We start from the raw sequence: 16,974 nt of genomic DNA, 5'->3' as shown, positions 1-16,974 counted from the left end.
AGAAGCTAAGGTAAATGGCTGTGTTAAGTGTGCTCACTAGACCTTTCATTTTCACATTTCATGACAACTTATAGGCAGTTGCTAGGAAACTTTCCCATTTATGGCAATTTCTACTGCAACTGCCAGTCTTTTGCTTTTGGAGTAAAACAAAGCATCAACTGCAAACCTTGTCTTGCAAGTAATTAGCAAGAAAGTTTTGATGATGATCAAGAGTTTTAGCTTCATGGTTCCAGTAAAAAATATGTTTGGAAATACACCCACCTTCTATTATATGGAAAAATAGGTTATGTAACAGTAAAAACCAGCAACAACGAAAGCAGGAAAACAAAGAATGCAAGGCAAAAAATGGCACCGTATTTAGTTCCAAGGATCATCCCAGCCTTTAGGTCCTTCTCGTTTAACGAAATCTATAATCGCCTGTACAGCTTCACCGACCCTGTTCGAGAGAGAGTGATTCCCGTGCTCAATTTCAACTTTCTCAGCACCACCCATCGCTTTGCACAATCTGCAAGATGTAGGTAGTACGGACATAATCAAGTAATTAAGTGTATATCCTTGTAAAAAATACAGTACGAACAATATGATTTGGTGTAATTGAATAGTAACATAAGCAAAGAGTGTCGAGCATCACCTTTCAACCAATGCTTTCTTATCAACATACTCTGGAACGTATTCATCAGCCATCGAAAAGATAACCTGCAACGAGATATGGCAATTAAATGCAGCTGAAACAAAACTTAAAGCAAGATATCGGATGCAGCTTTACGGTAACATCCTTGTGAAAATATTCTCCTCTTATATATCTTCAAATATCTACTCTTCAAAATGATGAGTTCCCCCATATAAATTTGATGACATTATCATGTCACCAACACAAGTGATCCAGTTCCTCAGTAATGTAGTTTGAGTTGCAAATGTTTTTGATGGTGTTAATCTGGTAACAATCAGTCACAACCACACACAACAATGCTGCGAATATAAGTCTAAGATATATCCGTATCTTTACCTGGCAAGGGGTGTTGGACATGTGCCCAAGTCTCATTCTCAGCTGATCATCACTAAGATCGGAACTGAACATGTCATCATCACCCATGTAGGCACAGAGGGAGTTATATCTGCAGTATGCTAATTATTAGCATGAGAACATATCCCAAAATGTTTATAATATATTTAAGCTACTAATATACATTGTAGATAAAATGTCAAAATATGCAAGTATTTTTTTGGAACATGTAGAAAACAAGAGTGGTTTGACTCAACGCAATAAAGGATAGTGAATAAATAAATATGCTGCAACCAAAAAAACTTAATGGGCCAGTAAATTATATTCCGGAATTCAGGCTACATGGAGGGACCCACTAGTTAGTTTTAACGACCTACAACTACAAGGAATTTAAAAAAAAAAATCAGTGAGGCAGTCAGCCAAAGGATATACTAATGTTTAACATAATGTTAATATAATATTCACAATGACTTGTTAAATGCTCACCGGTTAGCAGTAATTGGGGAAGACGGATCTGTTTCCCTAGGCATTAGTTCTGAACCCCGGCCTTCTGCAATCATTGTTGAAGCTAGGTCAATCATAGCAGCTGTTTTAGGAAGAGTTGCATTATACTCCCGATCACTAACTGGAGCCTGAACATTCAAATTCGAATCATCATCAAAGCTGCAAAGTTATAATACAGCATCTATGCATTTATGCATTTGTAGGAAGTACAAATGTTGCCACAAACAAGAGATGGGGAAAATCGGCTTCCCAATCAATAGACCATCACCAAGAAAATCATTTATCTCTAATGATAGTGCACAACCATTTGTTAACAGATAGTGCATCTACCCTGCACTCGTATACCGTCTACAGTTCTAATTCTATGTGCAGACCAGAGTAGCACCAGCTACTCCATATGAAGTATTTCAGCGACAGAAAGGAAAACGAAAGATATCAATGAATTGCAAAGTAAAAAGTACAGATACACCTAATGTCATCATGCTCTTTGGATCTTGGATGGCTTTAGCAATCATTAACTCTATACAAGAGCACCATACTAGCATTCAGATTCGAAAATCAAGCTAAGTCACGATGATTTAGAGTTTGAAGAAACATTCTTCCTTCACAAAGAAACATTAAGCAGTCAAAGATACAACAAGCTGTAGTTTGCTTTTATGAAATCATAGCCATGTTAAAAGTTTGCACACAAAAAAGGCGGGTAATTGATCCTGACCATCACTGAAGTTTCAAGTTTTTTCATTTCAGTCACTGAACTATTTTTTTTTTCATTTTGATCATTGAACTTTAAATTTTTTTCATTTTGGTATTTCTGGCCAAAAATGCTTAGGTGGCAGCCAGAAGTTGACATGTGGCAACCGGATTTTGCTAGTTTTACTTTGAAAATTTAGCACAAATAAATAATTTTACTTTGAAAATGAGTTTTTAGGTCAAATTATGCATACATGGCAAGTTTTTAGATGAAAAAAAATATATTCCGGCTGACACCTAAGTATTTTTGGCTGGAAAATATCAAAATGAAAAATAATGAAAGTTCAGTGATCAAAAAGAAAAAAAAATAGTTCAGTGACTGAAATGAAAAAACTTGAAACTTCAGTGACCTTCAGGATCAATTACCCCAAAAAAGGCAAAATAAGTATAAATGGAACGGGCAATGAGATACCTGCAAAATGGCAGCACGAACTGCTCGGGAGCATGCAGCATTGGTACGCATATAATGCACAATATCCTAGATTGATGTGGAAACAACAAAACATTAATTTTACTTCTGCAAAAAGAGAGCATGATTTATAAAGTTTATACTACAAGTATGCAGTCTCATGAAAATCACCTGACAACCAGTACTATGCCCGAGTAGAACCACGCCCTCAGAATTTTCTTTATTGATCAAATAACTTATGAGCTGATCAATCTCCGTGGAATCCTTCAAGATAAAAAGTGCAAAAACTACGGATTATTTTTAAGGATAACATATAAGCATCAAAGTACACAGAACGAATGGATCTTTCTGGAAAGTTTTAGTTAATCTTTCCCATAAGCTTTCTGAATTTTGATACTTATGGTTTAAACTAGATTTCGAAGTCTGAATAAGAAACAACAGTGTGAAAGTTCATCAGTAGAATTTACAAATTAATTTGTGCATATTCGGTTATTCCCTAAATGTGTCTATTTCATAGTCTAGAATCACAAGATCAAATTGGTTTCCAGAACACAAATAATAACATTTTAAACAGTTGTTTAAAAACTAATACCACATAAAGAGGAAAGACAAGTACAAGCTTCGGGTACCAGTAGCTAGTTGCCAACTCAAATTGTGTGATATTTGACTTCTATTTGGTCTTAGGTGCATGCAAATAATTAATCAGGCTAGTAAGAACATATCATCACATAGCAGAACAGTAGACAGTAAAAAGAAAACAATGTTTTACTTGTTGCAAGGAGGAAGTTCCATATCCACTATAGGATGATGACATAAGAAATTGAACAAGCGACCATTTCTCCTTATCCAAAGCAATTGCCAAAGGTTCTAAATACCTGCCATATATCAAACAGACATATAAAGAGGACATTAATCTTATGGCTTTACAATTATCTTGTCATGTCGAGCTTAGCATTTTAAATAATTTCTAGAAAAATTAGCTTATAACATGTCATTGCTTCGAATAAAGTTGCAAACTCATGTTATCAATTGCATAATTTCATTTCTTTCCAAAATGCCGAAGTTTTCAATCTACAAACTAAGAAGTTCTCCAATTAACTAAAATAAATAGAATTCAATTAAATAGGAACCACTGCAGTATTCTTAAACCTAAATAAACCTCATATAATAAATAAACTAAGTTATAAACAATTAAATATAAGTTAAAATGAACAAGATTAGTAAATAAACAACATACTCAGTAGCAAGAAACCCATCGGTTAGTCCACCAATTATAACCACTTGTTGTTTATGTTCACCTGTTTTAAACGCAACCTGAAGCAGCACAGCAACAACAACAACAAAAAGTTACTCAATCATTTAAAAAATTAGCAGTCAAATCAATTTAAAAAGTTAAATTCAAAATAGACCTGAATAGCCTTGGGTCCGTACTTAAAAAGAACACCTCGGAACTGGTTTTTACCCTTGATTGGACCTAAATTATCAAACGCGGTTGGATTGGCGGCCATTTTGAGACTGGAAGATCGATCAGAGCGGCCGCGAACAATGCCGGAGAACCATGAAGCAGCTGAAGAAGAGGAAGAAGACGCCGGAGTAGATGAAGTGGGAGTGGAAGTTGCGGTTGGAGAGGTAGAGGATAGCTTAGGAGATGATAACGAGAGTTTCATTTATCAAGGTTTTACTGTAATTAAGAAGTTGTCGCCATTGTCGTGCATTTCGTTTCTGTAGAAGAAGATCTGAAATTGTATTTTTTGAGAAAGAAAAAAGAGCCCCTATAGTTTTCCTGAATATGCAATTTTGGGTATTATACTTTCTAAAATTGCAATTAACGAAATTCTTCAGATCAATTTGGTACAAACTCTAACTTGAGTCAATGTTACCTCATCATTTTGAGGCCTTTGTAATGAATAATTATACAATGCAACGGTTGCGCCACGTCATTCATGTAGCAAACCAATGAGGCGTTAGCCATGTGCAAATGTTTAATGATAAAAAAATAAGTGATAAATAAAGATTCCCTATCGCAAATGATTATTGGCTTGTTGTAAAAATAACGTGACACATCCGTTGTGTGGGATAAACATTCCTTTGTAATTTATTATTTTTGTTCAGAAAATACTTACTGTAAAATTATTTTCTTTCAGAATCAGTTTTTCTATTTATCATATTTTTCAATTTTTAGGTTGTTTATTAAGACCATAAAAAAGTATTTTCGAATTTTCTGAATAAAAGTAGGAAAATACAGGAGCCTTGGAATGGGTCTAATCCATCCGCAGCGACAGAAGGCCCAGTCAATAGCTTCCAGTTGGGCTAAAACAGAATTGTTTATTGTTAAGTGAGGCCTCTTTGGAGGAGTAATGAGCGCCTAAAATGGCTTTTGCATATATCATAGGCCCTAAATGTTCAGCGATCAGTCCAGCGTTTGAACTTGATCCAACTTCCAATGTTGTGCCAGTCTAAATAAAATAGAGGGAAAAGTTGAAAAATATAGAAATAGGAGAAAATAATTAGAAAACTACGGATGATTCAAACTAATTGGGGTTAGCACTTTTTAATGTTAATTAATTGTTTAGCACGTGATTATTCTAAACATTTGCATATAGCACTTAATTTTCAAAAACAACCAAAACCTTCATCTTCTTTCTTTTATTCTTTTCACTACTGAATAGCCAACTCCGACGGCTCAGTCGGACCAATCTTTAGAACTGAACGACACTTGGAAAATCGAGCGCTGGCCTTGTAGTACTGCTGGCAGCGAGTGGCAAGCGAGTCAAAGCCTTGAGTTGTTGTTTCTCCGTCAGTACCGGCTAATTCGACAGTTCCTTTGTCGACTTTGATGTCGGGAACGACGCCATTTTCTTGGAGGAGTTCGACGAATGGTTTTCCTTCGGAGGTTTTCTGATAGAGAGGAGCAGGCAGATCAGAAAAGGGAGTCTAAGAATTAGCAGATCGGAAAAATTAAGAAGCAGCGGGGGCCGATAAATCAGTTAGCAATTTCAACCGATTTCAATCGATTTCAATCTATTTTAGCTTTATTTCTTAGTTTTATTGTGATGTTGCTTTTGTTTTTCTTTCATGTTGCCGCTATTATTAGTTTTTTTTTTATGTTGCTACTGCTGTTGTAATCAGTTTTTTCTTACTGTTACTGTTGTTTACTACAGCTACTGTTGTTGTTATTTTCTTAGTATATTTTGTATACTTTTTGTATAGTTTTCGTATACCCTTACATAGTCTTAGTATATTATTTCTTTTTATATGTTAACACAATATTAAGATTAAGATGACAAAGTGTATCCAAATTAATTAATTTTTATATTATATCGATAATATTATTCGTATGTTCCTCAGTTTTTTATATGTATTGTTTAGTTTATTTTTAAAAATTATAATGGTTTGGTATACCTTATGAATTGTACTGATTTTTTTTAAATAATGACAATGTTTATGCTAATCAAATTTTTTATATATATATATTCTTACTGGTTTTTAATGCTTAAAAAATGACAACATCATTTATCATTAGTATTTGACATTACCTTTTGTATATTTTTTAATATTTAGTATTATCATATATATACTTTACGTATGTTTTTATTATACCTTTTACTTTTCTACTTTCTTTTACTTGTGCAATTAATGAAAAATATTAAATTAAAATATTCTTATTTTTAGAATTAATATTTAGTATACTAGATGTATATTTTATGTGCACCAATTGAATAATTTATGTATTCTAATTTTATACTTTTAATATAACTTATGTATACCTTTTGTATGCTGTTTTTGAATAAAATTAGAACTTATAAAACACACAGATATATATTTTTGTACAATTTTACTATAACAATATATACTTCATGTCTTTTTTTTAGTATACCAAGTGTATATTTTATGAATTCTAAATTTATGCATTTCATATAATTTATGTATACCATCTATATATTTAAGGCCTAATCACTCAAAAACCCCTCACCTTTAAACTGTTTTTCAATTCCACCCTGACGTTGAAAATTTGTCAATTTTACCCACTTTTGAATTTTCCGTTTTCAATTGTACCCCAATATTTTAATTTTTGTTAATTTTTTTACTTAAATGATGGAATCATTCAATTAATTAAGTCTAAACATGAAATTAAATTCTTTTTTATTCAAAAAAAGTACAAATAAGTCCTTTATTTTTAAAAACTAACTAAAAACCATAATCAAATTAACACTAATTTATATTCTTAATTAATTTAACTAAATTTAAATAAATTTTAAAAATATACAATTAATATATGCGAGACATGGAGAATGTTTTAAACAAATTTTCAAACACAAAAGACGTTAATTTAATTTTTCAGGGTACAATTGAAACACAAAAATGCAAAATAGGGTAAAATTGACAAATTTTCAACGTCAGGGTATGATTGAAAATGGACTAAAAGGTCGGGTTTTTTTAAGACATTAGGCCTATATTTAATGTATACTTTTGGTATAGAAAATTAAAACATGTTAAAAACAAAAGTATAAATTTCATTATAAAATATAATAGGTTTTACATAAAAAGAACAGTTAAACATTTTAAAAACAAAAGATAAATAAATATTCAGAAAAATAGTGACCATAATAATCCTAAGAAACTAATAATCTAGATAACACTGCGGGCTTTAGTAGTTTTTCGCTTTGAAATATTCCTTCTAATTAACCATTTAATTTTTGGTATACCTTCTGTACACTTTATGTTTATTCTGCATATTCGTTTTAATTTTATAGTTTCTGGTTTTATTATATTTGTATACGTTATGTATACGTTATGTATACGTTATGTATACTTTCTATATACAACTTAAACATAAGTAACATTCAGATAATATTTCATTTCACTAGTGCAATTAATAAAAAAATATTAAATTGAGGTATGCTCATTCTTATAATTAATATTTTAGTATATTAGATGTATATTTTATGTATGTTATATTTTGCGACTAAAAATACATATTATCTTTTTATATAATTTTTTTATATTTTAATATAGAGTACCACACTTCTTATACAATCTTGTACATATATTTGTGGTATACTGTTATATAAAGTTGGTCATTTAGAGTGTGAATCCCTAAAACTTACTATCTACTTCAGCTCCATCAACCAAAATGACACCTCATTTGTATAGATCATCATTTATACTCCACATGTCAAAGCTACTAAAAATGAGGCATGCATATTACAAAAAACCTAATTACCCATTTATTTCATTCTCAGGAACATCTACAATCTATATCCAAGAGTCAATTTCTTTCACATAGTAGTCAATATCATTGTCTTCTTGTTCTTCTTTTTTCCGCCATTCTCTCCTTCTCATTGTCCTTTCCCGAAGCACCACCATTTTCTCCACACCTGCCGCCTCCTTTGTCGGTACCGCCTAAAAGCAGCAATTAGGTCTACGTCTTTGCGGTGGTAACAACTCCATCAAGCAATAACAGCAGGCGAAGAGAAGAGGAGCAAAAATTATTTATTATTTAAACCGACGGTGACAGCGGAAAAGAGGAAAGATTGAAGAAAACGAGCAAAGCCAAGGAAATGGCAGAAAAGACCAAAAATCTGTAGACATATTTATTTGCAAAATTAAATGAAACAAAAATACGTGTTAGATGCAAATAAAACATGGCTATTACGTGTTCATCAAAACATTTTATTTTAGATGCAAAAAATAAGAGGACCACGTGATTTTGGGAATATTTCCCAAAATCACGTGTGTCATATAATTTCCTCTAAAATAAATGAGCAGAGAAGAAAGAGTTTTTTTTTATCTGAGATGGACCTACTTTAAATTAGTTGTTAGCGGAGATTAGCGGGAGTTAATATGCATTTTATAAAAATTAAACAGGCAAATCACGGCCTGAGGAAAGGCAGAGTCGAACCCTTGACCTCTCCATGTTGCAAATTTACCAACAGAACAATATATTAAAAATAAAATTATTGGTGTATCATTAGTAAATAATTGGTTAACTAACAACAAAACCATTACAAATCATACAAACCAATAAATGTAAAATAAATAAACTCATCACTCTGATAACTGCATTAGTAAAAACAAACAAAAAATAATTCTTAAAAGGCTAAAAAGGCGCTCAACCGTTCATCATGGCAGTAGCAGGTCCGGCACCTCCAGCGACGACAACTGGTCATCCATCTCCAACCGTTGCTCCTTCAAAACTCATGGCACGACAACCGCTACTTTAAAATTACCAATAGCTGTTTCGTCTTCAAGAAAAATGATATATGTAATTTTTTTGGAAACGACGACCATCTCTTCACTCACGGCAGCGGCATCATCCGTTAATATCATCGCTGCCATCTTCTTCTTTTTTTCACCGCCAACTCATGCTCTATCTAATCACACCCGCGCCACCACCCACACTGCTAATGCCCCTTCTCCAAACAAATTTTTTCTTTTCTCCTTTTGTATATCTCATCTGATTTTGAACCTTTTTAAAAATCAAATATTAACCCATCACCCATTAATTCATGGCTTAAATGCAGTAAAAATCACCAATTTTCACGTGTTCTAAATATTCACCCGTCCCATAAAAATAGGCAAAATAGAGTTTGCACATAGATTAAGAAATGATTGTTAAAGTAGTTGTATTTTATCAACTTCCAATAATAATCTTAATTTAATTATTTAAATATTTTAAATATTATTAATTTATATTATGGAAAAGGTAATTATTGTGTTGGAATTGTAATTAAATTTTGTAAAGATAAATTTGTTATTAATTTTTGTATTATATAAAATGATAATTAATGATGATTTATAGAATATGACAAAAGTGGTTGAAATTGATGAAAGTTAATATTGATATTATTTAAATTAATATAGTAAATTTTCCTATATTTTGGTACGTCTAAAATAGCTATTTTGCCTATCTTTGTGGGACGGGGGGAGTATAAACTTTTAATTTTGAAAAAAAAGTACACGAACTTTCTAATTTTTGCAATTAAGACACCACACCGTTTTAGATGTAAAACAACATTGTTTTTTTTTAAGGAAACGCAAACGTGATCTTAATTGTAAAAGTTGGAAAGTTCGTGTATTGTTTTGTTAAAATTAAAAATTTAAGTTAAATATCCAAATACGTAAAAATTGATGATTTTTTTTATGTATTTAAGCTAAAAATAAACATGACCAAGAATTGAAAAATTATAGACTTTTCAACTATAATTGACTAACGAATGAAACGCATAGCTTCAAACCAACCTACTTTATTGTAATGCCAAATGGCTTTCATATATAAAGAGAAAACTTATTACTATAATAGTATAAAAGATTAAAGAAAAACATATCACTATAATTAAATTTGAAACCCAAAAAATAATCAAGTAGTGGCATTTATTAATACATAAAATTGAAGAAGTGATGGGTCAACATAGGAATCAATATAAAATATTGAAAATGGTGGGCTCAAATAAAAGAAAAACGACCCCTTGAATAAATTAAAGATATGCACAAATATATATAGTCTTTGGCCTCTCCTTCTCTAAAAAGTCTTGCACGAGACGAGAGGGTCATTTGATTTAAGCTAGTGTAATTATGTAATTAAGTTATCATTATTTAGATTCTATCAAAGAAAAGTATGTTATTATTAAACCCATTATTTGACTTCCTCATGATTGCATTTTGTGTTCTTCTTTATCATTTGAGCCAAATAATATAGTATTCATTTTATTTGGAATTTTTATGTATTGATATTTATATGAATGTATGTGTGAATTCATGTTATAATCTTTGAATATTAAAATATACATGAACATGATTCATAAAAAGTCGATTGAGTAAATTTCTAATAAATTATACTTTCTTCGTCCCAAATAAATAGACTTATGACAAATATAAATACAAAAAATAATTTATATATAAACTAATTTATAAAAAAAATCACCATATTTATTCTTATTTCATATAGTGGTTTAGGGTTTAGGGTTTTAGGGTTTATGATAATATAAATGATTTATATAATTTAAGTTTAATCACTCAAAAAAATCCCACTTTTATCCCTTTTTGCAAATATACCCTGACGTAGAAATTTCTCCAATTATACTCTAATTTGCCCTTTTATGTTTCAATTGTATCCCGAAAGCATTAAATTGACCTTTTTTCACTTATAAAAAGTTTGAAATAATCTTTTATTTTTAAAATTATTAATAATATTAGGGTCTAATTTAAATATAGGATAAAAATGGAGGATTATTTTAAAAAATAAATAAATAAAAAGAGATCAATTTCATGCTTTAGGGTACAATTGAAACATAAAAGGGCAAATTAGGTTAAAATTGGATAAATTCCTACGTCAGGGTATATTTGTAAAGGGGGTTAAAGGTGAGGGGGTTTTAAGCGATTAGGCCTATAATTTAAGATACAAAAATCTATAAATTTCAGATGAAGCGAGTATATTTCATTTATTTATCTATTATTTTTGTAAATTTGTAAAACTATTAGTTCATTCATAAAACACTTTTAAACGGCTCGATAGGTATTTAAAACAAAGAGGGCAAAAGCAACGGAAAAATTCATCAAAACAATAAAAATCACAAAACTTTCATACTATATTATACAATGCATCTAAGAAAATATGTTATATAAAGAAAAAATTAGAAACCAATCGCATCAAAGAAAGAAACAAACTAGTGGAAATAAATTGATGGATAAGGTTTGTGTGGCTAATCTTTTAGCAAGATAATTTTTTCTTAATTGATCAATCTATGGAGCATATAGTGAAAGAATTACATATGAAAAAAATGACAAAGTGATTCTTTTTCTTTCTCTCTTAATTAGTTAATTCATTGAAATCATCTAATCAAATTTATAATGATGAAGGAGACCATAAGTTCACACTCCAATCAAGAATTTAAGGAAATGATGATTAGTTTAAGTAGGGTTGATTGTGATTAAAATATTAATGTAAATCAAATAGAAAGGTAATGAAGAAACTTTGGGTAAAAAAGAAAGGAATAAAAGATTGTGGGTGTCCTTTTTATCAATCATTTAATGTTAAGTGCCAATTTCCTTTTCGATTTGATATATTGGACGAGACTTTTCTGCGCTCCTCCACGCACGCACGCTTGCCCATCATAATCACTACTACAAACCAAAATTTTGATTAAATAAAATCCATGTTGTTTATCCCATAAGGATGCATGCGAATTGATAAAATACTTTCTGACTTAAATAAAATTGCGGATTCAAACCGCATTTATATGTAGCCGTTTTAAATTTAGGAATAGAGTCTTTTATTTCTTGCAAAAAAATTCATCTAGGTACAATAAAAATTAATTTTAATATAGCAAGTGTAAAAGCTGTTTTAATAATTAAGACCCGTCCAAAACACAGTACAGTTAAACTAAAAAATATATGTCTATGAGCGTAGATCCATTTTGCTGAGTTTATTTGCTGATCATGAATTTATAGCTAAAGGTATTTTGACATTATATTTAAATTTGTATGGTACAATCCTTATTGGAGCCTTAGATAATGTTAAATACATCTTCTCTCTAATGATTATTGAAACCAATAGATACAACAAAAACTTTAGGTTATGCATAATAGGACAAACGATTTTTAAAGTTCTATTTGTCTCCACCATATGATATATATCTAGCACAATAAATAAATTTTTTTTTTTACAGTAAACAGACGAGCAACTAAAACGATAATAAACTTTGTCTACATTCAGTTCCATTGCAATTTACAGGCAAAATTTGATGTTTATGTGGAGAGATGTAAACAGTACAAACTGAAAGGGACTTTCATGACACTGCAAATGGCAATCTGATAGGAATAGAATTACTCTTATATACCGGAACTAAATATATAGCTTTGTTGTTATTTAACATACATTTATTGGCGTTTGCATGCCTTGTTATGTGTGTGAGCGTTTCAGGTTCAATAAAGCTACTGTGGAGTGATTTGAGTATAAAAGCATTGAAATCGAAGATTTGACTAAGTCGTGAAGATTTGACAAATAAAAGAAGAGTGTTGCAGAAAATAGTAGGTCTCGTTCGAGACACTTGAAGCAAAAGAGGCAGGGATTTTGGTGCATTAAGTCTTGTTTGAGACAGCCTTTAAACCGAACGAGAATTGAAAAAAAAATATAAAGGTCTCGATCGAGACATCTGAGAAAAGTTGTTTTGATTCAAAGACCTTAAATTCGATTCTATTCTTTAGTCCTGATTAGACTTATATTAGGAATTATTTGTCTATTTCTATTTTCAAAACCTCTATATACGGCAAATTGTTTTTAGTTTTTGGGGTTCAGTTAATTAGTCGTATAATAGTTTTGAGCTTAATTTATCAGAGTTTATTTTTCAGCACTTTTTTTTAGTGTTTTTGAGACAAGATTGATGCGTTTTCTTTTAATCAAAGTTTATTATTCTGAAATGACAATTCCATGTATATTATCTTTAATTATGTTTGGTTCTTCTTTTTATCTCCTTATTATTATTTTAATTGTTATGAATAGCTAAATTTCTCATTCAAGTTTGATATGGATTTATAATAAACAAATGTGGTTTGCTTAGTGATTAATATCGTGTTTCGATCTTGAACTTATACAAAGATTAAATTGATCATTTAATTCTTGAAATTGTGTTTGGTTAACTAATTAAGAGATTGTCAATTAAAAAGATTTAAGTAATCAAAAGTTTAAAAGATGTTATTGTGCGAGTGAGTTAGATTTAAGTAGTTTATGAGTTTGCTTCATAATTACTTTTAATTAATTAATTCAGTGTTTAATTTCATGAGAGCGAATTAGGTGTTGATTAATTACTTAGATTGTGATTTTATCGATCTTTTGAGAGAGCGGAATTCAGTGGTTTAGAGTAGTCTGATTCTCGGTAAAATCTCTAGAAAAACTATTTTTTATGATTTTATTTGTTATTTTGAAATATCAAACTCTTTGAACCTTTTTATGATATTGTTAAAACCTCAATTTATTAATTTCTTTGAATTTGTTCTTTAATTACTTTTTAATTTAATTTGTTACTTTGGTACTTTTAATTGTTTAGATTTTAATTATAAAATATCCAAATCTTTGTTGCTAAATGATCAAACTAATAAACAAAATATCTTTATTCATTGTTTCAATAAGATCGATATCCGTACTTTCAGATAGCATTACTTGCGTGATACCGTTACTTGCGTTTTTGCTAACAATAATCTCTTTATAGAATCACTTTATTCAGCACAAGAAACGAAAAAATAACGTATCTGTCGTCGGGGGGCAATGACCAAGATGAACTAGCGGAAACTTCTTACTTGGCTCTTTAACTGCTGGTTAGTATGGCCTCCATGGTCACAATGTCCCTCCCAAGGATGCCATTAACCTAGCACTACAGGACCATCTTGCAAAACCCTGTATAGAATCCAAAACCACATGATGGCATACCAGCCTTTTTCTGTGACTGTATTTAAATAAAAAAAAATTGTGTGAATGGAGAAAACATAATTGACATCGTTCTCTAACCATCGATTGCAATTTTTTAGTCTTATATCTATATGGTAGCGCGAAATCATTATAATTTTTTTTTATTTTTTAATAAATTCCAATTTAAATTTAATGTTTTCAAATGGATATGAAAAATTCTTTCAGAGAAGCAATCATCATTATGGGTGAAAATTGTTGCTTCTTCTTCTAATATTTCTTATTGGCTGTTTTGAAAATGGCATTAATAACTCTATGTCGCATATTTGGAAAAATATTTGGGTTGCTTGCTTCCTTGATCAAAATTCTTATACTACCTTCATTAGCCATGTCTCATTTTGAATAAACAATGGTAACTTGGTTTCCTTTTGACACGATAACATGCTTAACGGTAGATCGCCTCCGAATATTTACCCTCATCTCTATGGGCTGTCTAATCAAAAGCTTGTTTATGTCTGTGAAGTGCATTCAACAAGTTGGAGGTGGAGGTAGAGGCGTAGAATTCGTATTTCAGAGAAAACCGAGTTTCTCCTTCTTCAAGCTAATCTAGACCGACTCGACTTTTCTACTGCTAACGAGGACATTATTTGGGGGGACGGGAAAAATCATAGTTATACAGCTCGGTCTTTTGCTGCTATTTCTCGTTCACGCCTGACTGCAGTCCTCCATTCTTGTTGCTATAGAACATGGTCACTTCTCCTTGCATTAAATTCTTTGTCTTGACAGCCTTACATGGCTGAATAGACAGTCGTTCATTCCTTGCTCACCGGAGCATCATTCCAAATGCGGAAACTGATTGTATCTTTTGCGGAGAGACGTAAACTAGCGACCATATTCTTATGCACTGCTCATTTTCGAGATCAGTTTGGAATTTGATTGTATCAAAGATTGACTTGCTTTGGGTTATGCCTCGTTGTCTGGAGGATTTTATTCTATATTGGCGTTGTTTGATTTATAACAGTCCTTATTCAAATTTGTGGTTAAGGTTTTGGATTTTCACGATTTGGAATATTTGAAAAATTAAGAACTCATGTATTTTTTATAGAAGTTGCATTTCAACCCAGGAGGTTGTTTTTGACAGTTTCACTATTACTACGAATTCCTATAAGTACTTTAATTCGTCCTTCTCCTATTATAGTTTGGAGTAGTTTAGAAATTCGAATTGTATTTTACTTGAATGATTTTGCTTTGTACTTGTCTTGCTCTTGAGGTGCTTTCACTTTTGAATGTTGGCTTGCCATTTCTCATGATCTTTTTTAATACAATTTTCAGGCATTACGAAAATTTAATGGTTTTAAAAAGGCCTAATCACTCAAAAAACCCTCACCTTTAAACTTTTTTTCAATTCCACCCCGACGTTGAAAATTTGTCAATTTTACCCACTTTTGAATTTTCCGTTTTCAATTGTACCCTAATTTTTAATTTTTGTTAATTTTTTTTACTTAAATAATGAAATCATTCAATTAATTAAGTCTAAACATGAAATTAAATTCTTTTTTATTCAAAAAAATACAAATAATTCCTTTATTTTTAAAAACTAACTAAAAACCATAATCAAATTAACACTAATTTAAATTTTTAATTAATTTAACTAAATTTAAATAAATTTTAAAAATATACAATCAATATATGCGAGACATGAAGAATGTTTTAAACAAATTTCCAAACGCAAAAGACGTTAATTTAATTTTTCAGGGTACAATTGAAAAACAAAAATGCAAAATAGGGTAAAATTGACAAATTTTCAACGTCAGGGTATGATTGAAAAGGGGCTAAAAGGTCGGGGTTTTTTAAGACATTAGGCCTTTTAAAAATGTATAATGATTAGTTTATTCTTTTTTTATTATTTTCATTTACAAAAAAAATACTTTTAGATTTTTTTTTAATTATAGATTGAGTCCTCATAAAAATCAAAGACATTTAGGAATTTAAATATTTTTTAATTTAATAAGAACTTTGAAAATATTTATATATAAAAAATAAGAAGTAATAATTCATATAATTTAAAAATTGAATAAACAATTTCTACAAATATAAAAATCTCGAGAGCATAATTTAACATTAAAATAATATTAATATTAAAATAATTGACAAATTAAATTAAATAAGTATTAATAAAAATTTAAATAAGTATTTTATTCAAGAAATGCTCTTAAATAAAAAAAATTATATTGATTAAAAACTCATGAGAATGAGATGCGTCTAATGTAACTCAGGCTGTTAATCACCAAATTATTCATCAGGCTCAAGCTTGGGGCATTACTCAGGATATTCTGCATCTTAGGAGTTGGTTTATATCACATTTTGGTTTGGTTTCTAGGAAGTTTAATTTTAAGGCTCATGATTTAGCAAAGGATTGTAAGGCTTTGTATTCTAGTTTGCTAAGTCAATGAGTTTTATTAGGATGTAATGGGTTTTATCTTAATATAATAACCTTCTTTGTTAAAAAAAAACTGAAAAATAAAGAGAATATTCTAGAGAAAATAACAAAAAAAATCACAAAACTCTACTTTTTTACATCAACTACCATTGTTTGCATTAATTTTCCATCTGTGCCAAAATTGATCAATTCTTTTCACACAATGCCAAAATTTATCAATTCTTTTCACCCAGTGCCATCTGCCACATGCCTCACCTCTTCCCTTTCCTCTATCCCTATTCTCTTTTCCTTTTTCTCCTAAATCAACCCGCAGCTGGAGACAATTGTTGCTCCCATACTAAATCCGAATTTGATGGCTCACCTTTCTTCCTCCTCTTCATGATAATTGAGAAAGAAAAAAATGGAGCTTTTAGGTTTTACAAATTTGCTAATTTTTTGTAATTTAATGGAGATGACATAAAGAAGAT

General features: G+C 30.4%; 1 protein-coding gene across 1 annotated transcript; it reads right to left on the bottom strand.

Moving 5' to 3' along the window:
- Positions 1-242: 242 nt before the first annotated feature.
- Positions 243-4,473, bottom strand: LOC126670452 (UPF0613 protein PB24D3.06c). The gene is made up of 9 exons (XM_050364184.2): positions 4,076-4,473; positions 3,904-3,980; positions 3,436-3,541; positions 2,838-2,930; positions 2,670-2,735; positions 1,490-1,635; positions 1,007-1,115; positions 632-696; positions 243-505 (listed from the first exon to the last, which is right to left on the bottom strand). The coding sequence occupies exons 1-9, from the start codon at positions 4,331-4,333 to the stop codon at positions 358-360; spliced, it is 1,068 nt and encodes a 355-aa protein (XP_050220141.1). The 5' UTR covers positions 4,334-4,473; the 3' UTR covers positions 243-357.
- Positions 4,474-16,974: the final 12,501 nt, after the last annotated feature.

This window comes from Mercurialis annua, linkage group LG2 (assembly GCF_937616625.2).
Source record: "Mercurialis annua linkage group LG2, ddMerAnnu1.2, whole genome shotgun sequence".
In the NCBI taxonomy this organism is placed as follows: domain Eukaryota; kingdom Viridiplantae; phylum Streptophyta; class Magnoliopsida; order Malpighiales; family Euphorbiaceae; genus Mercurialis; species Mercurialis annua.
Note: the sequence above shows the minus strand (reverse complement) of the source record. Positions and strands in the feature narration are given on the sequence as shown.